This window comes from Rana temporaria, chromosome 2, assembly GCF_905171775.1.
Source record: "Rana temporaria chromosome 2, aRanTem1.1, whole genome shotgun sequence".
NCBI classification, from domain to species: domain Eukaryota; kingdom Metazoa; phylum Chordata; class Amphibia; order Anura; family Ranidae; genus Rana; species Rana temporaria.
Genome location: NC_053490.1, coordinates 274,016,330 through 274,041,255, shown reverse-complemented (window position 1 = coordinate 274,041,255; position 24,926 = coordinate 274,016,330). Strand labels below are relative to the sequence as shown.

General features: G+C 44.9%; 1 protein-coding gene across 3 annotated transcripts in view; it reads right to left on the bottom strand.

Annotated features, from left to right (window-relative positions):
• TMEM39B (transmembrane protein 39B) overlaps positions 1 to 24,224 on the bottom strand; it is a 28,962-nt gene extending 4,738 nt beyond the window's left edge. The window contains exons 1-6 of one of the 3 annotated variants that reach the window (XM_040337053.1): positions 24,044 to 24,224; positions 23,304 to 23,482; positions 12,162 to 12,381; positions 7,675 to 7,758; positions 7,433 to 7,587; positions 2,518 to 2,836 (exon numbers count right to left, since the gene is read on the bottom strand). In XM_040337053.1, coding sequence (XP_040192987.1) covers positions 2,518 to 2,836; positions 7,433 to 7,587; positions 7,675 to 7,758; positions 12,162 to 12,381; positions 23,304 to 23,431 — 906 coding nt within the window. In that variant the 5' untranslated portion in view covers positions 23,432 to 23,482; positions 24,044 to 24,224. The other 2 variants (XM_040337054.1, XM_040337055.1) reach the window with 2 other exon arrangements.
• Between the last annotated feature and the right edge of the window lie 702 nt (positions 24,225 to 24,926).

The following is a 24,926-nucleotide window of genomic DNA, read 5'->3' as shown; positions in this document are numbered from 1 at the left end:
GGAAAGGGGGGCCCGCCCTTAGGAGCATAGGCCTGTATGACGGCCTGCCCGATCCACCGAGAAATGGTGGTCGACGAGACCGCCAGGCCCTTTTGTGGACCAGACACCGACACTGATCCAAAAAAGACCGAGCCCTCCGCGGAAACCCAGCTGCACTATGCAGCTTAGGAGAGTCCCTTGCAGCAGTAAAAAGCGCACCCATAAATGCCTTATTCTGCCTTTTTTTTTTTTTTTTTTTTTAACTAGGTACCTAGTCCATGGCTCCATAACAGAGCATTCCCCAGGGGATAACGGGGGAAGGGGGCACTCTTTTACCGCCCGCCCGCAGTCCACCCCCACCCTGGCACAAACTGTGTCCAGGACTAACAATAAAAACTCTGTGGGAATCACAGGTGCCAACACCTGCTGCCACCACTAGCATGTGGGGAAGGACCCAGATACTGACTCCAATATTTACATATAGTGTGTATTATAATATGCACACCTGTCCATACAAATAGACAAAAGCTCCTAGAGCCCTATTCAGGGCCTCTCACCCACTTGCTGCGCTGACCAGGGGTAACCAGGGGACTCCCTCAGGAGGAGACTGCACAGCGCTGCCTGTGAGGAAAAGAACCGTGAGGTAACTTTTGCAGGGACCTGTGTTTAAACAGGAAAAGCCTCATAGGGCTGTTTTATTTAAGGACAAGTCACAGATACAGCATAAAAAGCAAAACCGTTACAGGTGTCACCAATCAGTCAGCGTCTGCTGAAGTATAATCATAAACATCTGTGCTCATCACAGGGCTTTTTACCTCACAGGAAAGCCCAATACAAAAAAGAAAAAACACAGGCCAGATAACACAGTCCCCTCAGGAAGGCCCCCTCCCCCCTGACAGCGGCAATGTTAGCAATGCAGCAAGGGAAAGGAGCAGGGAAGTAAGGGGAAGGGACCCCCGAACCCCAGGAATGCCCAGCCGTACCAACCCACCGAAGCAGGAGGGACTGTACTTACCCGTCCGAGCGAGGACTCGCTGACGCATTCCTGACAGACCTACAACCGCAATGGAGGTAGCTGTCGGCCCGGTCCACTGTGATTGAGGCAACACCACAGCTCAGTCATATGTGGACCTCGGAGCAAAGCTCACCGGCCACCTCAGGAGTCATGAGGTATGGCGTGGCAGACCAAGCCTCTTTGCAAAGGTGTGCCCACGCTTGCTGGTCGGACTGAGTAGACTACAAGGATCTATAATATCCAGCCTGTCTCTCAGCCAACAGTTGAAAGAAGATTCTTCAAGAAAAAGTAAAGTAAAATAAAATAAAATTTCTCCTCAGGGCGCTGGGCCCAAAGGGAGCCATACGTCCTTCTCCTTTGCTAGGCAGAACGAAACTGAGGCTGCAAGCTGCAGTGAGGAGGGTTATGTCTGGAGGGACCGCCCCCTGGGCGGGGCTGTTAAATACATGTTACATTAACAGAGTTGAACTATTTAACATGTTTCTGCCTAGTCCTCTCCTGTAAACAGGGAACATAACCCACTTGTCAAGATTTAAGGAGCTGTGTCCGTCCATGGACGATAAGAGAAATTGAGATTTTATTTTTTACTTTCCCTTTCAAAGATAATGGTAAACAGAACAAATAGAGAGGGCGAAATGCCTCAACAAGAACACAGACAACAATAAAAACTGACAAGTGGTCTAATCCCACGCCACTCAATTCAAAACAAAAATAAAATAAGGGTCTTTAGTTATACTTTAAACAGTAGAAATATGTGTCAGGTGAGAAGAGGATTTATCAGACATTCCTCCCATATGGCACGTTTAGGCCTCTTTCACACTGGGGCGGGAGGTGCGGTGGCAGTATAGCGGCGCTAAAAAAAAGCGGAGCTATACCGTTGGAATTGCCGCAAGATTCGGCCGCTAGCGGTGCGGGATTAACCCCCGCTAGCGGACGAAAAAAGGTAAATACCGCCCACAATGCGCCTCTGCAGAGGCACATTGTGGGCGGTATTACCGCGGTTTCCCATCGTTTTAAAATGGGAAGTAGAGGTATACACACCGCTCCAAAGATGCTGCTTGCAGGAGATTTTTTTTTCTCCCGCCAGCACATCGCCTCAGTGTAAAAGCCCTTGGGCTTTCACATTGAGAATGCTGGGCAGGAGTTTCAGGCGGTATTTAGGTGCTATTTTTAGATCTGAACTCAAGACAGCCACCATTTCATCCAATCATGTATTTATTCACTGAGTTTGTTGGCAGGTGGAGGGGGGAGGCTGGTGACCCTATTGTGATCTTATCTTGATAAATGCAGGCTGTTCCCTGCCGAAACCTTGACACTGATTAAACTACAAAAATGTCCCCTAGTTGTAAGTCCCACTAAGTGCACCTACTGGCCCATACATTTTATATTAGATAGATACACTTGTCTCTTCTGCAATAAAGTCTGCATATTTGTAATATTTTATACATTTAGGTCCATTTTTAGATATGAGCCATGTGTTCCCATCCCCTATCAGTTATACAAGTAATATGCCATGCTAGTACCTTGACAAACCACACAGGTACAAAGGCCACATAGTAGGCGGACAACATGGAACTAAGAAGCACCTCCCGCACACGCCAGTTGAAGTCCAGCTTCAGATAATGCACCTCACTGCGAATAAGGTCAGGAGAGAGGCAGCATGCATGCGTGGGAAGAGGATCTGTGCTGGGCCTCCACATGTGCTGCAGCACCGTCAGGTAATCCCGACCTGCCTTGTCCACAGAACTTAGATCGCCAACACGGGCGCCAGGAACATTTGCAAAAAGACTTGAACGCCGGAAATCATATCCCAGATGCAGAAAAGGGATGTACATGCCAAACCTGCAACGTAAAAAAGGGCTATATTAGAATGGAATTGATCTAAACTGAAACTGCACAACAGAAATATGGCTTATTTGCATGAAATTTGCATTTAAAGTGGTTATAAAGCCTAAACATTTTTACCTTAAAGCGGTTGTATACCCGCATATGCAATTTTTTTTTTATTTTTTTACACCTGCAAGGCAAAAGCCATAATGAGCTAGTATGCACCGCGTACTAGCTCATTATGAAATACTTACCTCAGAACGAGGAGAAGAGAACTTACCTGGTCCATGCCGAGCGAGATGTCATCTTGACTCAGGGTGTCTTCCGGGTATCGCCGCTCCAGCGCCGTGATTGGCTGGAGCGGCGATGTCGTCACTCCCGCGCATGTGCGGGAGACTTTAATTCGGCAAGTTCCGGCGGCTGCCGGTCCTTTAGCCGAGGATCCTCCCTGCGCATGCGCCGCTGCAATCAGCAGTGCATTGCGAGGGGAATATCTCCTAAACCGTACAGGTTTAGGAGATTATTTTTTTATACCTATAGGTAAGCCTTATTATAGGCTCACCTGTAGGTAAAAGTTTTAAAAAAGGCTATACAACCACTTTAATGCATTCCTTGCATTAAAAGGTAAAAATTTAATTTAGACATCAGTATTCCGGTACAGAGATGAAACCTACCCACCTACATATGTTATACCTGGTAATCCGCTGCCCTCTCTCTGCTACAGCCTCCTGAGGCACACATTTAACACAGCATTTCTGAGTTCCAGAAGGAGGGAATATGATGTCACACATGCACAACAGAGCAGGGATCTGAGGGTAATCTGAAACTGGAGGAAATAGACCCACCCACCTCTACACAGTCTCATAGGAGAATCATGCACAGTGTAGGCATAACCTGTCAGCAGTGACTCATGCAGACGACAAATATGGCAAATATGAACCGCACTAGGTGCTTTGGATTGAGGCAAGTACACGTTTTAACCACTTACTGGGCACATATACCCCCCTCCTGCCCAGGTGAAATTTCAGCTTCCGGCACTGCGTCGCTTTAACTGACTTGTTGCTATAATAAATAGCCCAATTTAAAAAAAAAAAAAAAAAAAAACATTTTCTTTTTCTCAGTCTAGGCCGATACATATTCTACATATTTTTGGTAAAAAAAAAAAAAAAAAAAAAAAAAAAAATCACAATAAGCGAATGGTTTGCGCAAAAGTTATAGCGCCTACAAAATAGGGGACAGAATTATTTTTTATTGTATTTTGTAATGGCGGCGATCTGCGATTTTTATCGGCACTGCGACATTATGGCGGACACATCGGACACTTTTGACACCATTCACATTTATACTGCGATCAGTGCTATAAATATGCACAGATTACTGTATAAATGTGACTAGCATTGAAGTGGTTAACACTAGGGGGTGAGGAAGGGGTTAAATGTGTGCCCTGCATAGTGTTTAAATGTGGGGGAAGGGGACTGACTGGGAGAGGTGACCGATCTGTGTCCCTATGTACAAGGGACACAGATCGGTCTCCTCTCTCCCTGACAGGACGTGGATCTGTGTGTTTACACACACAGATCCACGTACTTGTCTCTAACTGCCGATCGCGGGTGCCTGGCGGACATCGCGGCCACCAGGCACGCGCATTGGCATCTCAGTGATGGCTGGAGGCCGTATATAGACGGCCTCCCGGAAATTTAGATCCACCCTGTGGCCGTAAAAAGTCGTACGCCTGTCAGGAAGTGGTTAAAGGATATTCTTTGTTCGGGTTTACAACTACTTTAAAATTCCACCAGGAAAACTCTGTATGGAGTTTGGAAACTTCACATATTTATAACTTTTCGCCAAAAAAATCTCTGGCTGTCTCCTACAACTTAAAATATATGGGCGAGTTTACCAACACCTCACTAATTTGCCTTAAAGCGGTAGTAAACCTGTAAGGGAAAAGGCATAATGAGCTAGTATGCACTGCGCTGTGAGTGGCTGGAGCCGCAATGTCGTCACTCCCACAAATGCGGGAGACTTCTTTCCGGCAAGGTCCAGCGGCTGCCGGGCCTTAAGCCGAAAATCCCCTTTGAGCATGCGCCGCTGCATTTAGCGGCTCATTGCGAGGGGAATATCTCCTAAACCGTAAAGGTTTAGGAGATTTTTTTTTACCTACAAGTAAGCCTTATTATAGGCTTACCTGTAGGTAAAAGTAAAAAAAATAAAAAAATAAAACTTTACAGTGGACTGTGGAAAAGACTTTAGCCACTTCAATACCAGACACTTTTGCCCCTTCCTGCCCAAGCCAATTTTCAGCTTTCAGCGCCGTCACTGTTTAAATGACAATTGCGTGGTCATGCTACACTGTACCTAAACAACATTTTTATGTGTTAGCCATAATGTCTTCGTGCCGATTAAAACGCTTGGGGGAGGTAAAGAAGGGACCCTGCTTATGACGAGGCTCCTTACCCTTCCCAGATTGTGGGAGCAGAGTGCTCTTACCCCCCTGTAGCATCTATAATGATGTCATCCAGGGACGCCCCAAAAAGCCGTGCACCCTTCAAGGGTAAGTCCCCTAAAAGCCTTTTAGAGGTTTGGTCCGCAGACCAACACTTTAGCCACCCAAGGTGGCATAGTACCACCGCGTAGGCGGAGGCCCTGGAGAGCAAGAGGAGCGTATCCAGGGCCAATTCACAGACAAACTGCAGGCCCTGCACTAACTGGTCAGCCAGGCCCACACAGAGCTCAGGAGCAATATGCGCCTCCAGCTCCTGCAGCAGGGACTTTGCCTGGTAATTGTCTGACACTATAGCTCCAGCCAAAACCGGTCTCACTGCTGACCCCACTACTGTGAACATGGATCGGGCCACAGCCTCAGCTCTCCTATCTGCGGGGTCCATAAAGGCGGGAGCCCCTTCCACAGGTAACGTGGTAGACTTGTTCAGGCTGGACACAGGGTGGTCCGCTGACGGAGGACTTTTTTTTTTTTTTTAAAGTCTTCCTCAAGAGGATAACGGACCGCAAAGTATTTTGGTACATCAAAAACTTTCTGCGGCCGATCCCATTCCTTGTATAGTATTTTGTCCAGGTAAGGAACACAAGGAAACACTTTTGCGGTGCAGGGCGACGTGCGGAACCCAAAAGGGACCGGCATCTCTGATGTCTCCGCCATCCTCAAGTTTTTGAGTATCCCGCACCGCAGCGATAAAAGCTCCAAAATGCCTTATCAAGCGCTGACCCTGAAGCAGAGTCATCCTCACTGACCGTGTGGGCTAAGCCTGCAACATCTGACATGACAGAACCAGAGCCAGCAGCAGGGTCTGGTTCCGTGTCAGAGCCGTCCCCAGAAGCAGGTGCAGGGAGGGGGTTTTTACCCCCCTTCTGGCCGCTTGTCACTTCAATCCTGGCGATAAACGCCTAAGGGACTGCCGTATGGGCTCTACAGAGACCGCAGGCCGAGGGCCGGCGCACGCTCGATGGCCGAGCATCGGGGGACTACAAGGATCAAGATCCAGCCTGTCACCCAGTCGGCAGTTGATATTAGATCTCAGGATCAAAAAATGCAGGAACAAAACAAAATAAAAGCGAAAAAAATAAAAAAATAAAATTCGCTAAAAAATTGCAGAGTACATGGACTCCAGCAAGGCCATGTCTACTCCTGACGCTAGGCAGAAAAAAACTGGGGCTGCTGAGGCAGAGTGAGGGATATACCCGGGGGGCCACGCCCCCTGGGAGGAGCTATACTGAGAAGTGTTTTAACACTTGAAGTGCTGTTTTTTCTGCGTAGTCTCTCTGATAAACCCTAAGGTCAATTGCTGCTGTGCCCGTCCATGTACGGAAGAGAAATTGGCTTTTTTGAAAACATAAAATAAAAATTGGGGGTATTATAGCAAGTACAAAATAGTCTCTTTTTTTGTTTCAAAAGAAAGCTCAATTTGTGGGGAAAAAAAGGACCTCCATTTTGTTTGGGTACAATGTCGCACAACTGCTCAATTGTCAGTTAAAGCGACGCAGTGCTGTATCGCAAAAAATGCCCAGTCATTGAGCAGCCAAATCTTCTGGAGATGAAGTAGTTAAACTGATGGCCAGCGCAAGTCCAGAAATAAATTATGCAAAAAGGTTTTTCCTTCCACCACAATGGAAGGAAAAAAAAAAAAAAATTCTCAATTCCCCTGTCAATCACCCTCCCCGCAGCCCTATTGTGTTCTGCCATTAGGGAGTCTACATGCTGGCAGAACACAATAAGCGTTTTCTGGCTTATAGTTGGAGGCAGTAATCATTTGAGAAAAACCAGACAGGCTGGTTGTACATGTCGATTAATGGATTTGTGTACAACCAGGGTGCCCATACATAAATTGAACCAGCAAAGTTTTGGACAATGTATGACTAACTTTACCAACACATTTACTGTAAGATGAAAAAAAATTATCCGAGTATGTGATATCCTGTGTCTCCAACTATTCTAAACATGGTAAATCCCAACAGAAGCTGTAACAGAATACACTTTATTCTGCACACTTAACACCTCAGGCGTTGTAAGTTTTCTCTAGTGAATGCATTTTTAGGTTATGGATGTGAAAAGCTGCAACTGTGCAGTGCATACCCCACTAATAAACCTTTACTTACGGGTAACATAAAAAGAGCAAGTTGAGAAATGAATGCGTCCTGAACAACAGTATTATGGATCTGCAAAGACTCCATCCCGTTCCAGTCAGAACTGCAAACCGTGTAGCTACCAAAAGCAATGAATGCGGCAGGGAGGACTTCCCTCCTTGTGAAGCCTAGGAGGATCAAAAGATAAGGAATTGTTAAAAACGAAACAAAATGCAAAAATACAAAACTTTTCCACTGTTCTTTTGCAGACTCACCTCCCGCACAATAGCTGCAATCAATCTTCGCGCAAGCACAATCGTGGCGAGCGTCAAAACATTAAAATCTATTAAGTGGAAGTTCTGCAGTAAATGAAATAAATGAGGGATCCGTTTTAGATGAACCATGTTTAAATGAAAAAAAAAAAAAGTCATATCTCCAGTTATAGTCATGGAATATCTGACATGTTCTATCTTCTAAAATGATACACCATAACCTTAAAAGGAAACCTAGGCTACCTATAACATGCTCTGAAAATGCAAATTGGTGGCTATCAAGCTGACCCTTTTGGCTTAAACACTTTGAGAGCCGCTGACCATGAAAAGATATGGACTTCTGACCTCTTCTGGGGTCCTCCACCAGCTCTTGCTCTTCTCCGAGTGCCCCCTTAACAAGCCACATGCATAGCGTTGTTCAGCACCTCCCCAGCTCCCTCCTCACTGGATTTGATTGGCTCCTGCTGCTCTCAGAACCTCCAGTAAATACAGGAAGAGGAGAGAAGACCGTCATCAGACCAGCACAGTGCTGGATCAAGGATAGACTCAGGTAAGCATTTCAAATGGGGTGTGGAGAGCTGACATTGACAGATGTATACGCTAATGTAGAGAATGCATTAAGGGTTATAAAAAAAAAAAAAAAAAAGCTGTTATAACCACTTGCATTCAATCCAGATCACTTGCACATTTTATCTATTTTTCAGACCATCTGGTTTGATACAACAATGCACACACCTATCTTGACGACTAGCTTGTGGTTATTGAACTTTTCATATTTAAACATTCATTATGCACCCAGTGGTCCAGACGAAGCTACGCACTCACGATGCGAAACGCGTTGACGTCACTGGGTGCTGGAGGCCACTCAAACAACGCCCTCACCGCAGCGGGAACTAAAAAGTTTTCTGAACTTTAAAATACAAGAAGGCACAGTGAGCCGACTGTAGCGAAAGGCTACCATTTTCAACTGCAACATCCATTTGCTTACAAGCAAGGCATCCAAACGCCCCTCCAATAATCAGGACCTGGCATTTCAAGGAGAAGAATGTAAGTGGAAGATACAATCGAATACACGGCTGTTTTTTCTTCCTCACACGCTGCCTACACAGTCGCATCTGAAGGCGTACAGACGCTGTCAGCAGCAGATCTGCCATGCAGACGGCGGGAGAACACACCAACACTGCCGTTTCCCGAATCCACTAATTCAGTGACGGGTAAGATCGTTCCATTTCTCCTATTGTGTATTCTTACCAGGAAATCGGGGGACTACATTGGCCTTGTTTTTTCTTGAAAAACCATCTTTACTGTTATCAAGCATGCTACTACATGAACGATATCTGTTGCATTCATATTAGCTCCTCCCTTCTTTTCCCCTTTTTTCGTTTGGAACTGCAGGAAACATCATAGGAATTGCATTTGTTCTTTTTTCCTTCCAGGCTGACAAAATTAATATAGAACTGCCAGTGGATCCACTGCCTATTTTTTGGTCTCTTCCTGCATGACAGGACTTAATGCATTTTCATTATTTTCACTTGCAAGCACTTTCATTGGACTGTGCATCACTATCCTGGTTCATTTAGTATTCCCCTGCAGGGCCACTTCTGCTGTACATTCCATAGATCCAAATATTTTCAGTAACACAATGGTCCATTGTGGCCAGAATCTTCAGCAGAAGTGATCCATTTGGTGTCCGGATCGCCATAATTGTTGCCTTTCATGTTTGTCCATTGTTAGTGTTTATATGTGGTTTCTTTGTTGCACCTGAATGAACTCCGTTCATTGGTGCAGCACTGGCCGGCTCTTGTCTGTAGGTTTGTAAATAGAGCTTCTCAGCTCAGTTGGTTCTGATGTTTTTTGATATCTCCGCTTATTTATATATTTTGTATACTCTTAACCTCCCTGGCGGTATGATTCTTTCAGAAAAAACATGCTGAAAGCGGTACCATTATTTGCAAGGAAATTTGGCGTTTTATATTGTAGGTCTGTCATTTTTAGAAATAACTCACTTAAATCTGACCAAACAAGCTTCTAATAGGCATCCCGGGTATGACATTTTTTTAAAAACAAAATTATAAATTATAATATAATAAATAATTATAAATAATTATAACAAATAATAATATAATTATAATAAAAATTATTCAATAATGTAATCAAATCAAAATCACTGAAATTTGCTCAGTTGCAGAATTGTTGCTGTCATTATTTTTTTTTTTTTATGACGAATTTCCCCACAAATCGCTATCGCACAATTCTGCAAGTGATTATAATTTATTATCGCTGTTTTTTAGCTGATCTAAAACTATTTTTTACATAAAGGGACACTTTTGGTTGCTATGGACAATCTACAGTTTGCAGGGAGAAAGAAACGTTTTTATTATATAAAATGACATGCATGACACAGGACAGACCACTAGGGACAAGGGGTGTGTGTTTTTTTTACATACAGTACTGTAATCTATAAGATTACAGTATACTGTATGTATAGTGTTTGTTTACTTTTTTGAATTTGGCGCCGTTCTCCGTCCCCGTGCGTCGTAACGTCGCAGGGAACGGAGATCGGCGTCACACGGAGGCACTGTGTGAATCGAGCGAGGTCCTGCTCGCTCACACAGCGCGGTGGCATCGCTGGATCCAGGGACAAGGTAAGTAAAACTCCCTGTACATCCAGCGAGGCGAGCCCGAGTCTGACTCGGGGTTACCGATCCTAGCCCAAAAATCTCACCCCGAGTCAGACTCGGGAACACCGCCCAGGAGGTTAATATTTAATTAAACTTTTTTACCCATAACATTGTCCATCATTGCCTTAGTAGCCTCTCTGTTGCCCCATGGGATACCACCTCTTGGTTTCCCTGTGGGATGACACCCCTTTTTGTATGCACCCAGTGGCTACCTACCCAATTAAATAATCTTACCTGATCTTGTAGAATACGGCAGGATATCACATATGTACATTATACAGATTATAACATCAAGTTAAAGGGGTTGTAAAGGTACAATTTTTTTCCCCTAAATAGCTTCCTTTACCTTAGTGCAGTCCTCCTTCCCTTACCCCATCCTTCTATTTTGCTTTTAAATTTCCTTATTTCTTCGGAGAAATCCTCACTTCCTGTTCTTCTGTCTAACTCCACACAGTAATGTGAGGCTTTCTCCCTGGTGTGGAGTGTCATGCTCGCCCCCCTGCCTTGGACTACAGGAGAGTCAGGACGCTCTCTACGTAGCAGATAGAGAAAGGAGCTGTGTGTTTGTGGGCGTCCTGACTCTCCTGTATTCCAGGGTAGGGGGGGGTCGAGCACAACCCTCCACACCAGGGAGAAAGCCTTGCATTACTGTGTGGAGTTACAGACAGAAGAACAGGAAGTGAGGATTTCTCAGAAGGAATAAGGATGAGGTAAGTGAAGGAGGACTGCACTAAGGTAAAGGAAGCCATTTAGGAAAAAAATAAAATAAAAAAATTGTACCTTTACAACCCCTTTAAGCCAGCTCCAGTCAAACTTTTTTGGACAGAGAAGGTTTTTAACATTTTTCAGATTATTCTATCTATGCCCCCTTGGGGATTCTCTTTCACTTCCCGTCTTAATGACAATCTAGAGAAAAGTATAGAAACTTATATATTTCTTTGAGGCACAGACAGTAAGAAAGCATTGTAATTATTAAAGCAGGCGCATGAGAACCTTAGTGAGGTTTTAATGCTTAGGAGATCTTCCTGTCGCTCCCCAAATGGGTCATAAATGGCTATTAAGAAAAAGGGAACTCCAACGACATTAAAAGTATTTAAATACATTGAATTGTGGAACGCTAGACGGTGCAATCACAGGCAAAATGCAAAGGATAAGGTTGTTGGCGTCTGGAATATCCAATAAGATTAGTCTTCGGTATCAAAGGGAAAGTGGGGCACAGAGCAAGGAGAGAATAATGTTACTTTAGGGATAAGAGTTTCTTCTTTCATCCTGCACTGGCTCAGTGCAAATTTTTCCCGTCGTCCCACGCTGCTGGCTCAATGTGGTGACATTAGGAGCCATAGCTCAACCAGTATCCCCAGGCTGATAATTCACCCAGCAGTACATGAATGAATTACAGCTTAAAGGGTTGGTTCTCCTTCAGCAGAAAATGGCCTATGCAGATAAGGAGTGTCTTTAGCTATAAAAATAGTGCATCTTTGACCAAAGTTGAATAATGCCCTTATAGGTGTAGGCCATGCTTCATGAGGTATGCAAAGGCCTACACCTAATACAAGGGAACTATTTAATGTTAGTCAGCGCTGCACAGTTTGTTTTTATCTACAGATGCCCCTCATCTGCAAAGGCAGTTTTCTTGGTAAAAGGTGAACTAACCCTTTAGGAAGAACAGTGAAACCACCGATTTAAATACACTGCAACAGTGGCCAGAGGCAGAAGCCTATAACACTTCTTGCCCTTCTGTAATATACAGCTGTGAACTCGCATTTTAAAAGAATTTTATGACAAATAGGTACCATTTGTGGTACTCACCAAAGATGTATGTGAAGGGGGGTGAGATGGAGGGTACCACCAAACAGTCTTGTAGATATTAATGTAGTGTACAAATAAGGCAATGAGGTGACACAGAAAAAGCTGCAGCTCAAACAGGAGGTGGCGATCTGCAGGTAGCTCAGGGATTTTGCAGTGCCGTAGAGGAACTACTGTCTGAGCAGCCAGAGGGGGGCTGGACAAGCCGGTGCTGGAACTGCTTCTGAAAAGGAAAAAACACATGGTCTGATTAATAGAAATTACGACTACATTAATATAGTCTGAATACTGACTTTCAATGTAATTTAAAAGAACAGCTTTAAGTGTTACTATGAGCCAAAGGAAAAAAATAAAAAATACATATAATGCAGTTTCTCACTCCAACTCAGGGCACAAGAAAAACATTTTTGCAGTGGGGTCCCAGACACGAAGGGTTAAATGCTTGTTAAATCCTAGGGAAATGAGGCATAAGATACTTACCTTATTGCTCCCTACTACAGGCTTCCTCCATCTGTGCGACAGGTTCCCCCCCCCCCCCCCCCCCGCAACCTCCTGTCTAAATCCCCTTAAACACTATTAGATTTTCTGCAGATTTGTCTTCAGGTCTACCAAAACCATATAATATGAGGTCAAATCTTAAGAGTTTCAATTTGTATGCAATAATGCAGGCCCTTGCACTACATGGTTTTGGTAAATCTGAAGACAAAAATCTGCAGAAAATCTAATAGTGTGTATGGGGTCTTAGATTTTTGTAGCTGCTGACTTAACAGAAAAACGAGTGGAACTCACTTTAAAGTGGAGTTCCACCCTCTTTTGACACTTTTCTGCATCCCCTGTAGGTCTGTCCCCTTTAATAGATTTGGCATACGATTATTTTTTTTTTTTTAAACTCACCGTTATATGCCTGTTTGTTTGGTCCCGCCGCTGCCGCAGCAGCTTCAGCGCGTCATCCACGGACCGATATGCCTCCTGGGAGATGTTTGTCATCAATCCCAAAAGGCATAGCCGTCCATGTGCTGTAACATTGCATTCTTTTACAAACCGGAAATGACGCCGGCGCCATTTTAAATGAGGGCAACCAGGCTATTGTTGCCAAGTGTTTACCTAGCTGCAAGATCATCGGCAGAGAAATGTGATGTGCTGGGGACATGTAATGTGCTGTGCTGGGGACATGTAATGTGCTGTGCTGGGGACATGTAATGTGCTGTGCTGGGGACATGTACTGTGGCAATCTGCTGGGGACATGTAATGTGCTGTGGACATGTACTGTGGCAATGTGCTGTGCTAGGGACGTGTAATGTGACAATGTGCTGTGAACATGTAATGTGGCAATGTGCTGGCGATGGGCTGGGATGCAATTTACGGGGGGTGGTGTGATTTGGCGGGGGGCGATGCAATGTGCTGGTGCGATGCAATTTAGTAGGGGGCAATGTGATGTGCTGGGGCGATGCGATTTGGTGGCGAGACGATGCGATGTGGCGAGGGGCGAGGGGCGATGCAGTGTGCTGGGGCGAAGGCGATTTGGGGGAGGGGACGATGCAATTTGGCGGGGGGCAATGCAATTTGGCGGGGCAGTGCGGTCGGCATTTCAGACAACATTCCCGCAAACCTCTCCTCCCCCTTCTAGGAACCCGTAAATATACCGCATGTAAAACAAGCAAGATTATTCAAGAAATATATATTTCTCTATGTTATATAGATAAATCGTTAAAATTTTGTAAATATCTCCCCATCACATAGCATCGCCCCACCAAATCGCATCGCTCCAGCACATTGCATTGCCCCCCCACCAAATCGCATCACATCGCATTACCCCGCCACCAAATTGCATCGTCCCAGCACATTGCATTGCCCCCCGCCGCCAAATCGCATCGTCCCAGCACATTGCATTGCCCCCCCCCGCCAAATCGCATCACATCGTACCATCGCATCACCCCTGCTCGCTCTTCATATCGCTCGCTCTTCATATCTATATAAATATTTTCTTTTTATATTTTTTTGCAAATTTGTTGGTGTGTGTTTGTATCTCTCTCTCACTCAAACTTTAGAGTAAGAATATATACACATATTATTTCTATAAGATATATCAGCACAGAAAAAAAAGATTTAGTTTGCAATTGGGATATTTTTAAAGCTCTTACATTTAGCAGCAGATGTCTATCTCTAGAATAATATTCCTTTTACATACTGGGGGGAGGAGGGGAGGAGAGGTTTACATAGATGAGGGGTGGCAACTAGGGGTGTAACGGATCGTCACCGATCCGTGATCCGAACGGGCCACCCCGTTCGGATTGGCACACCCCGCGATCCGCGGAGCGCTCCGGAGCCTAGGCCTAGGAAAGTCCCCGGCTTCGGCCTAGCTCCGGCCAGTCTGCTTGCCAGAGCCCAGCGTGACACGCCTCCCCGGGGAGGCGTGTCACGCTGTGCACTGGGCTCTAGCAAGCTGAATGGGAATGTTAGCAGTGAAGCACTGGTGTGAGAGGAGGGGGGGAAAGGGGGAAAAAAAGAGCACAATAGCAATTCACAGGGGTGGATTAAAGAGGAAGCAGGTGAGGCTGTTTGGGACTTAAAGTACAATCTTGATGTTTTTACAGATTATATATATATATATATAGCTGTAAAAACATCAAGATTGTACTTTAAGTCCCAAACAGCCTCACCTGCTTCCTCTTTAATCCACCCCTGTGAATTGCTATTGTGCTCTTTTTTCGGATCAGCAAAAAAAAAAAAAAAAAAAAAAAAAGTTCCTTTTTTTAATTGGTCCAAAAAAAAATATATATTATTTTATTATATATATATATATAACATTTTTTTTTTTGGACCAATGAAAAAACGGACCCTTTTTTTTTTTTTTGCTGATCCGAAAATGATCCGATCCTTGACTCCTGATTCGAGGATCGATCCGATCCGTGAGTTTTTTGATCCGTTGCACCCCTAGTGGCAACTTCCTTTCACACTGGAGAGAAATTGAAAAATGAAACAGAAACCTATTATACTGCTTGTGCAGCACTGAGCATGTGCAAGATTTGCAAGTCTGAAATCCAGGAAGACATACAGTCTGGCTTCATGATACCCACACTTAAGATGGCCCCAGTCAATTTCTATTTTTAAAACTATCTAAATGCTATAACAACCTAACTAAACGGACCTTAGTTTACAGACTAACTTTACTAGAACACATTAAGCTTGTGTATTACAGGGGTATTTATATTTAAAAAGCGTAATTGTGGCCGGAGCTCCACTTTAACAAGCAGTTTTCCCTCCCAATCCTGGAGTTGGGCTTTAACACAGCAGATTTAGTTCTTCAGTTTGCTCTCTGGCAGGATCAATAGGTTTTACTACCTTTTGAATCTTCCTTTCCTGTAAAGGGGTAAAAATTACCAGTTACACTTACCGATAACGGGTTTTCTAAGAAATCTTCCAGGACGGCACGCCCGAGATGATGCGTCTCACCTGACAGGAAACACGAACAACAGAGTTTAAAAGGTCCCACCCTTCTCTCTGTCCCTCAGTTATGACAAAGTATAATCCCACACCGGTGTCAGAGGGTACTGTGAGAATTGAAACATCACTGACAATTAAGAGTAGGGAAGTAGGCCTGCCGTCCTGGAAGATTTCCTAGAAAACCTGTTACCGGTAAGTAACTGGTAATTCTCTACAGTCATCTTCCAGGATGGCACACCTGAGATGAGCAAGAAGTTCAGGCCTACCTTAGGGTAGGACCACCGCCTGTAGAACCTTCCTGCCGATTGCCAAGTCCTGATGGGGACAACAGCTCCACTCTGTAGTGCCTTAGGAAGGTATTTTGGCACATCCATGTTGCTGCCCTGCAGATCTGGTCGATTGATGCACCTGCCCTCTCTGCCAAGGAGGTTTCCAGTGATCTAGGTCTACCTGAGTGCTCATAAGCTATTGAGATAGTCTGTTTAATCCACCTGGCTATCGTTGGCTTGGAGGCCTGAAGACCCTTTCTCTGGCCACAAAAACTAAGCAATAGATGGTTTGATCTCCTAAAACATTTCACTCTCTCCAGATAGACGTTAGATGTTGTCTTCTGGTCTAATAGATGACATTTTTCCTCTTTATCTTTTCTTGGATTCTGACAAAATGAGGAAAGTATAATTAACTGTGACCTGTGGAAATCCGAGGTCACTTTTAGTAAACACAAAGGATCTTACCCGAGTATTACCCTATCTTCTAGGAGCAAAAGAAACAGCTCTTTAATAGTCAGAGCCTGAAGGTCGCTAACCCTTTTGGCAGTCGTGATCACTAGAAGGAAGGCCATTTTAAGGGCAAGAAATTTAACTGAAACCTGAGCCACCAGCTCAAAGGGCCCTTTAGTTAGGGCATCTAATACCAGGGATAGTCCCACGGTGGGACTTATGTGTTCTCACCAGGGTCACCCTCTCCCTGGCTGTTAAAAAAACGTTTTATAGGGAGGATTCAGGGCCAGTCTACTATCCAGAAACACCGATAGAGCTGCAACCTGGCCCTGAGAGTCTTTACTGCTAGGCCCTGGTCGACCCCATCCTGGAGGAAGTCCAGGACCATAGGGACTGTTTGGAGAGTGCCTTCCCTGGACTGAGCACAGAGAGAGAAGACCTTCCAGACTTTAGCATAAATCTGTCTGGTGACTGGTTTCCTACTTGGCAAAAGTGTATCAATCACCTTCTCTGAACATTCCCTTCTCCTGAGGATCTCCCTCACAAACACCAGCCAGTCAGTGAGAGGAACCCCGGATCGGAATGCAACACTGGTCCCTGGCAGAGGAGATCGCACCGGGACGTGAGATGCAACGGAGGAGCGACCGACCACCTCATCAAGGTGAGGAACCACGCTCACTTCGGCCACCAAGGTGCGATTAGAATGAGGCACCTGTCTGATTGGGACAGTTTCTGCAACACCCTGGGAATGAGGGCCATGGGAGGGAATGCGTAAGCCAGGCCGAAATCCCAGCTCTGGGCCAAGGCATCTACCCCCTGGGAGCTCCGCTCCTTGGTGAGAGAAAAGAACCTTTGAACTTTTCTGTTCTTCTTGCAAGCAAACAAGTCTATTTCTGGTTTGCCAATATGTTGGCTTACCAGAGAGAAAACCTTGTTCAGCTCCCACTCTCCCTGATGAATGGGCTCCCCGCTGAGGAAGTCTGCCTGGGTATTGAGGGATCCCCTTAAATGGACTGCAGATAATGAGGGAATTATCTTCTCTGTCTCCCACAGGATTTCCTGGGTGAGCTTCATTAGCCTGAGGGACCTTGTTCCTCCCTGGTGGTTTAGGTAGGAATCTGTCACTGCATTGTCCGAGAAGATCTGCTCCTCTCTCCCCTGAACCTGGCTTTTGAAAAATTCTAGAGCTTTTCTGACCGCCAGGAGCCCTCTGAAATTGGAGGATGCCCTGCTCTGCTCCCGATTCCAATGTCCCTGGGCGTAAAGATCTCCCAAGTGAGCTCCCCAGTCCCAGGCACTCGCGTCCGTGGTCAAGCTTCACGGATCTGTGTCCAGGTTCGACCCCCTCCCCTGACAGGTTGCTCAGACTGATGGATCTCAGAGACCCCCTCGGCTGCATTGAGAGCGGAAACCACCCCTTGCACCTTTGAGATCTTTTCCTGGGGAAGGAACACTTTCTGGGTTACAGAGTCTACCAGGTAAGGGACTGAGGGATCCAGGGAGGACTTCTCTCCCGACTAACCAACCAGCCTAGAGCTTCCAGAGTGGACAAGACTTTGTCTCAGTCTGACCGAAGCTGTTCTGGGGTCGGACTGTAGATCAACATATCGTCCAGATATGGGATCAAGGCTTCCCCCCCCTGGAGGTGTAGAAACGACACCACCTCGGCAAGAACTTTGGTAAAGATTCGACTAGCCGCTAAGCCGAAGGGGAGCGCCTTGAACTGCCAGTGTTGGACACCCTGCCCTGTCTGAACTGCAAATCGCAGAAACTTTTGACGATTTGGGGCAATGGGGACATGCAGGTAAGCATCTTTCTGATCCAACGTGATCATGAAGACTTCTCGCTGGAGGTGTCTTCTGACTGTGTAGATACTATACAAGAAATTTTGTATGGAAAGTAAATATCTGTTCAGCTTCCGTAAGTTTATGATCAGTCGGAATTTGCCTGAGGGTTTCTGGACCACAAAGATGTGGGAATAAAACCGCTGACTGACCTGACCTACAGGAACAGGGATGATGATCTCCTGTTCTGCCAACTCCTGGACACTGTCCAAAAGACCCTTTGTCTTCTGTGGATCTTTGGGGAGATAGGCAAGGGTAAAACTCAGAGGAGGGGTGGACAGGAATTATAGGCTGTAGCCTTCCCTTATGAGATTTAGACTATAGGGGCTTGGTGTGATCCTTTCCCACTGGGGGAGAAACCACGTGAGCCTCCCACCAACCATTAGGTCGGCGTCATTTAGTTTCCTTGTTGAAAGGACCGGACCCAAAAAAAAAAAAAAAGATCCCACTTTTTCTTGTCCTTTCCAAATCCCCACTTTCTCCTCTGCTCCTTCTTACCCTTAAAGTGGTCCTTTGAGGGAGGGCCTCAAAAAATTTTCTTCCCTTTATCCCTCTTGGGTTTAGGAGTAGGAGCAATTTTTTGCCCTTTTCTGTCGATCGGGATAGGACCTGATCCAGGCCTGACCCGAAGAGCAGCGAGCCCTCAAAAGGGTATGCCACAGAGACGTGATTTAGAGGTGAAATCCCCATTCCACATCTTTACCCAAATGGCCCTCCTAGCGGTATTTAGAAGAGCCACCGACTTGGCAGTTGTTCCAATGGTCTACTGATAAGCCGGCCTAACTCTTTGTGAATCTACCTATTAATCTTTTCTGACATTTGTTGCTTACAATTAAAAATCCTGTATTTTCTGCTAGAAAATCACTTAGAACACCCAAACATTATATATATTTTTTTAGCATAGACCCTAGGAAATAAAATAGCGGTTGTGGCAATATTTTATGTCACACGGTATTTGCGCAGCGGTCTTTCAAACGCAATTTTTGGGGGAAAAAAAATACACATTAATGAATAAAAAACAATAAAACAAAAAAAAAAAAAAAAAAAAAAAAAAACCACACACTAAAAACAGTAAAGTTATGTAAAAATAGGATTTTTGTACTCACCGTAAAATCCATTTCTCCGAGTTCATGGACGGACACAGCAGCCTTTGACCTTAGGGTATTATGCACCTTCCTTCCAGGAGAAATCTCTCCTGGAAGGAAGGTACATAATACCCTAAGGTCAAAGGCTGCTGTGTCCGTCCATGAACGGAAGAGAAAACAGTGTAGCGCTGAATAGATTAACCACTTAAGGACCTTAGGTGTTTTTCAGATTTGGTGTTTGCAAGACTAAAACAGTTTTTTCTGCTAGAAAACCCCAAACATACATACATACACATATATATATATATATATATATATATATATATATATATATATATATATATATATATATATATATATATATTTTTTTTTTTTCTAACACCCTAGAGAATAAAATAGTGGTCATTGCAATACTTTGTCACACCGTATTTGCGCAGCGGTCTTACAAACGCACTTTTTTTGAAAAAAATTCACTTTTTTTAATAAAAAAAAAAACAATAAATTTGTCCCAATTTTTTTTATATATTGTGAAAGATAATGTTACGCCGAGTAAAATGATACCCAACATGTCACGCTTAAAAATTGCGCCCGCTCGTGGCATGGCGTCAAACTTTTACCCTTAAAAATCTCGATAGGCGACGTTTAAAAAATTCTATAGGTTGCATTTTTTGAGTTACAGAGTAGGTCTAGGGCTAGAATTATTGCTCTCGCTCTAACGATCGCGGCAATACCTCACTTGTGTGATTTGAACACCGTTTTCATATGCAGGCGCTACTCGCGTATGCGTTCGCTTCTGGGGCGCTTAAAAAAAAAGGTTGTTTTCTTATTTATTTTTATTTCATTACTTTTTACACACAGAAAAAAAAAAAAATTTGATCACTTTTATTCCTATTATAAGGAATGTAAAACATCCCTTGTAATAGAAAAAAGCATGACAGGTCCTCTTAAATATGAGATCTGGGGTCAAAAAGACCTCAGATCTCATATTTAGACTAAAATGCAAGAAAAAAAAAAAAAAAATTGAAACTGTCATTTTTTTCAAATGACAAAAAAAAAAAGTTTCTTTAAGACGCAGGGCGGGACTGACGTTTTGACGTCACTTCCGCCCAGCAGAGCTATGGGGACGGGTGAAGGACATTTTTCCCTCACTCGCATCCCCAGTCAGCTGCCGAACAGGCCCGATCGCCTCCGCCGCTACCGACGGCAACGGTAAGCGGCGGAGGGCGCGGGAGAGCCCCTCTCCCGCCACCGATAACAGCGATCTCGCGGCGAAGACCGACGTTATCGTGTACAGGACCCTTAGCACTAAAGATGGATACCTCGGTTGTGGCAGCAGCTGCCCCCGTTACCGAGATATCCATCTTTAAAATTAGGACGTATATATACAGTGCAGGGTCTGGAAGTGGTTAAACCTTAAAAGGAGTTGTAAATAAAAAATGTTTTTTTTTTTGCTGAAATTACTGTTTACAGGGTATAGAGACATAATAGTTAACCGATTCCTTTTAAAAACGATTAAAAATAGATAAAAGAAAAAACAATCATATAATGTACCTGTAGTTTCTAGTTTCGTTTTTGCATGTTGTTTCCTGCCTCTGCTGTACAGAGCCACAGAGCCAATACAGGGCAGTGATGGTTTGGAAAACTAAACCGATTGGTGCTGAGGGGGTTTTAGACACAGTAATAACACCTCCTTGATTAGTGACCACAGAGAGAAAGCTCCCAGCACTGTGGTTATCAGAAAACAAGGAAGTGTGGAGATCAGAGAAGAAATACAGCAACTTGAGCGCAAAAACAAACAATGAGGACATGAAAACAGCACTGCATTAAGGTAAAGGAAGCTATTAAGATAAAAAAAAAAAAAAAATTCCCTTACAAACCCTTTAAGTCAGGGGTCTCAAACTCAAATTACCTGAGGGCCACAAGACAAGATTTCATATCCCATGGGGGGCCGCATGCAAACTTTCAAACTTCAAAAACAACAGTACTGGTGTCAGCGAACACATTATTAACCCCCCAGCACTGGTGTCAGCGAACACATTATTAACCCCCCAGCACTGGTGTCAGCGAACACATTATTAACCCCCCAGCACTGGTGTCAGCGAACACATTATTAACCCCCCAGCAATGGTGTCAGCGAACACATTATTAACCCCCAGCACTGGTGTCAGCGAACACATTATTAACCCCCCAGCACTGGTGTCAGTGGATGCATTATTAACCCTGACCACTACACTACACGATGACCACTACACACTGACCACTCACCATCAGGGCACAGCGCATCAGGGCACATCGGGGTACAGGGCACAGCACATCAGGGTACAGAGCCCAGCACACTAGGGTACATGCGGCACAATCAGGGTACATGTCAGCGTTTACTTGTTGTCTTTTTTCTTCACATGCAGAGTAGCGCAGGAAGCGTCTGTCATAAGTTCACCTCTGTCTCACGCTGCGGCTGCTCCCCGCCCCTCTCTTCTCGTCCATCACAGGTGATATCACAAGCAAATGGGGATGGACGAGAAGAGGGGGGGCATCAGGGAGCAGCGTTAGACAGAGAAGTGAACTTATGACAGAGACGCTTCCTGCGCTACTCTGCATGTGAAGGAAATCTACTCCCCCCACTTCTGCGGCACCCTCCGCCCTGCCTGCGGGCCATTTATAACCGGTCCGCGGGCCGGTACTTTGAGACCACTGCTTTAAGTACAATCAATATATAAATATTTAAATAAAATCTAAAAAACGATTGCACGTGAACAAATAGTTCACAAATCAATTCATCCGATAGATCCACAGGTGAAAATCCAAAGTAAGAAAGCTTCAGTGAGTTCAAAGAAAAGTTGTAAACATCCAATGTGCAAAAAGTGATTCCACCGAGTGCAGTCAGCCCGTCACCTGGAGGTAAATTAAAGGCTTACCAGAAAGCCAGTGACCGCCCTTTGCAGGGGGGTCAAAACAGGCTAATAGATGAATCCTACGGAATCGTTCCTCGGTCTCTCACACACCGATCAGCTCCGATCCACAGCTAGCAGATCCTTCCAGGGGTATCACAGGTGTGTGATTGAATCTAAGAAGCGCACACTCAGAAGTGGGATGGTAAGTGAGCCACAATGGAAATAAAAAAATAAAAGAGAAAAAATCCCATAGTGCCGGCGTTTTGAAAAGAGGAGGGAGGTTTATTTAGCAAATAAAGTTAAAATACAAACACTCTGTCAGTGAGAGATAAAATAATCCTTGCAAGGAAAAAAAGCAGCAGTTCTGTTTGAAGTCAGTCAGCCTGGGGATTTCGAGCATGCGCGGTGCATGTCAACGCACACGCGCATTCGTGACGGGCTGGCTGCACTCAGTGGAATCACTTTTTGCACATTGGATGTTCACAACTTTTCTTTGAGCTCACTGAAGCTTTCTTACTTTGGATTTTCACCTGTGGATCGATCAGATGAATCGATTTATGGACTAATTGTTCACGTGCAATCGTTTTTTAGATTTTATTTAAATATTTATATATTGATTGTACTTAAGGTTTAATCTATTATTCAGCGCTACACTGTTTTTACATATTCTATTTTGCACTTGATATCAAGGTTGTAGTGTCTAGCAGCAGGAAGTCCCTAAGGGACCATTTTTCATTTTTTCACCGAGCGCAAATTTTCCTTTCCCCTTCTCCCCTGTTTACACAAGCAGTAAAGTTAGTCCGCTTTTTTTTTTCCCTTCAGCCAAAAGTTTTGATTACCTGTTTTTGTTCCCGATTCCCTTACCGAAGATGGCCGGGGCAGCACCCGAGAACCAAGGGAGAGATCGGCTTCCGACATTGCGTGCGCCCAGGACAGGTAAGTGTCCATATATTAAAAGTCAGCAGCTGCAGTATTTGTAGCTGCAGACTTTTAATATTTATGTTTTCGGCGGAACGCAGAGCGGACAGGCGTTGACGGTAAAACGCTGCTAGTTTTAGATAGATCAGATATAGTGGAATGCCGGGTCCTGGGTTTAGTAACACTTTAAAAAAAAATCCTTGTCCTTTGGCAACGACACAGAGAACTTTGCTTAGTTTTGTACCTGGTTCTGGATCTCACTCCACTGACAGCAGGTGTTCCACCGTGAACTGCACCACCTCCAGATCCTGGGTCACAAAGGGGGGTACGACAATATGATGTCCGGTTTGGGCCCCGACGCCCCCCAGCCATATCTGGGCTTAAATCACTTTAGGTACTGCCTGGCATGTATGCTTGATTAACCTGGGTATGAATAGGAGACATTACATAAACATTATAGCCTTAGGATAGTGTGTGTGTGTGTGATATTTATATAGAACCATAAATGTATGCTCTTAGTAGTGATCTGAGCAACTGATTACAGCCATTATTTAAAGTGCCTCATATGCTGTCAGTAAGTGAGTGAGTATAGCCATATTAGGGAAAGTAAAGAAGTTGAATGTGAAGCCCATGTTCCTGAAAAGCCTACATTGTAGTTAGCACAGCAGTGTCCATACATAAAAGCAATGCAAATAAACTAGGATGAGCCTAGGTATGAGCACAGAGCCCATGTGCAGCAAGTCAGGGCCCCCTCAATCACAGCTGGGTGCTGACAGTGAGAATATAAATGCGTGTACACAGATGCCTGTGCCCCGTGTGAAGGAAGGAACACATGTAAAGCACTTTAAACCGCCTTACCACACCCGTCAATCACATAGCAGCTCAATAACCTACGAGAGTGCAGCACATAAACGGGAAGTGCTCTCAATAGCCGCCAGGTAAGCAGTCACAACTGTCCGCCACCCCCCCAAGAAAAACACTCACCGCTTCTGCCCGGCGAGAGCGCGCCTTGTGTCATACAGCATCGGGACCGCGCATAGAGGATCCCGCTTGTAGAGGGAGAGTTTCAGCTAGCGTGATGACATCAGACGCGCATGAGAGCAGCCTGCTGCGCGCGCATTATCGTGCTCTGTCACTGTGGTGTAGTTTGTCGTTCAGCAATAGAGGGAACAATTCAGTGACAATGTTAAAACACGAAGAAGAGGATGTTTATGTTTAACCATGTGGCTGATGTTCCTAATTGGACTCCGCTGAGAGAGTCTTCACTTTGTAAATGAGGATCTTTATTCTCATGGGTTAGCTTTGTCAGTTGATAAAACAGGTGTGGAGATTGATGTGTGAGATTTAGCCCAGGTTCACACTGGGTACGATTTGAGATGCGATTTCACGTGTCAAATCGCACCTCAAATCGGCTGCATTTGCCGGCAATTGTCGGCAATGGCACCGTCCTAATCGGTGCGACGCCGCATCTGTGCCGCTGCACCGATTTAAAAAAGTAGTTCCTGTACTACTTTTTGCGTTTTCGGGCCGCGATTTACATTGACATCTGTGCAGAAACCTGCACAGATGTCTTTTAAATCGTGGCAAAACCGCAGCCGCGAAATCGTGGTAAAATGGTGATTTTACAGCGATTTTGAATTCGCAGCAGTGTGAACCTAGCCTTACTAATACAAAATACATGTTACAGTATTGCAGGCAGGGCAGCCATCACACATTTTGGGGGCCCCTTACACAGCTTTAGGCAGGGCCCCCCTGGAGCAGAGAACCTGGGACGGCCTGCTCTCTCCTTCCGCAAGATAATAAGCAGGGGGGGTTGTGTGGTAACAAACAAAACAAAGTCAAGTCAAGTCCTCTCTTTCCTGCCGCA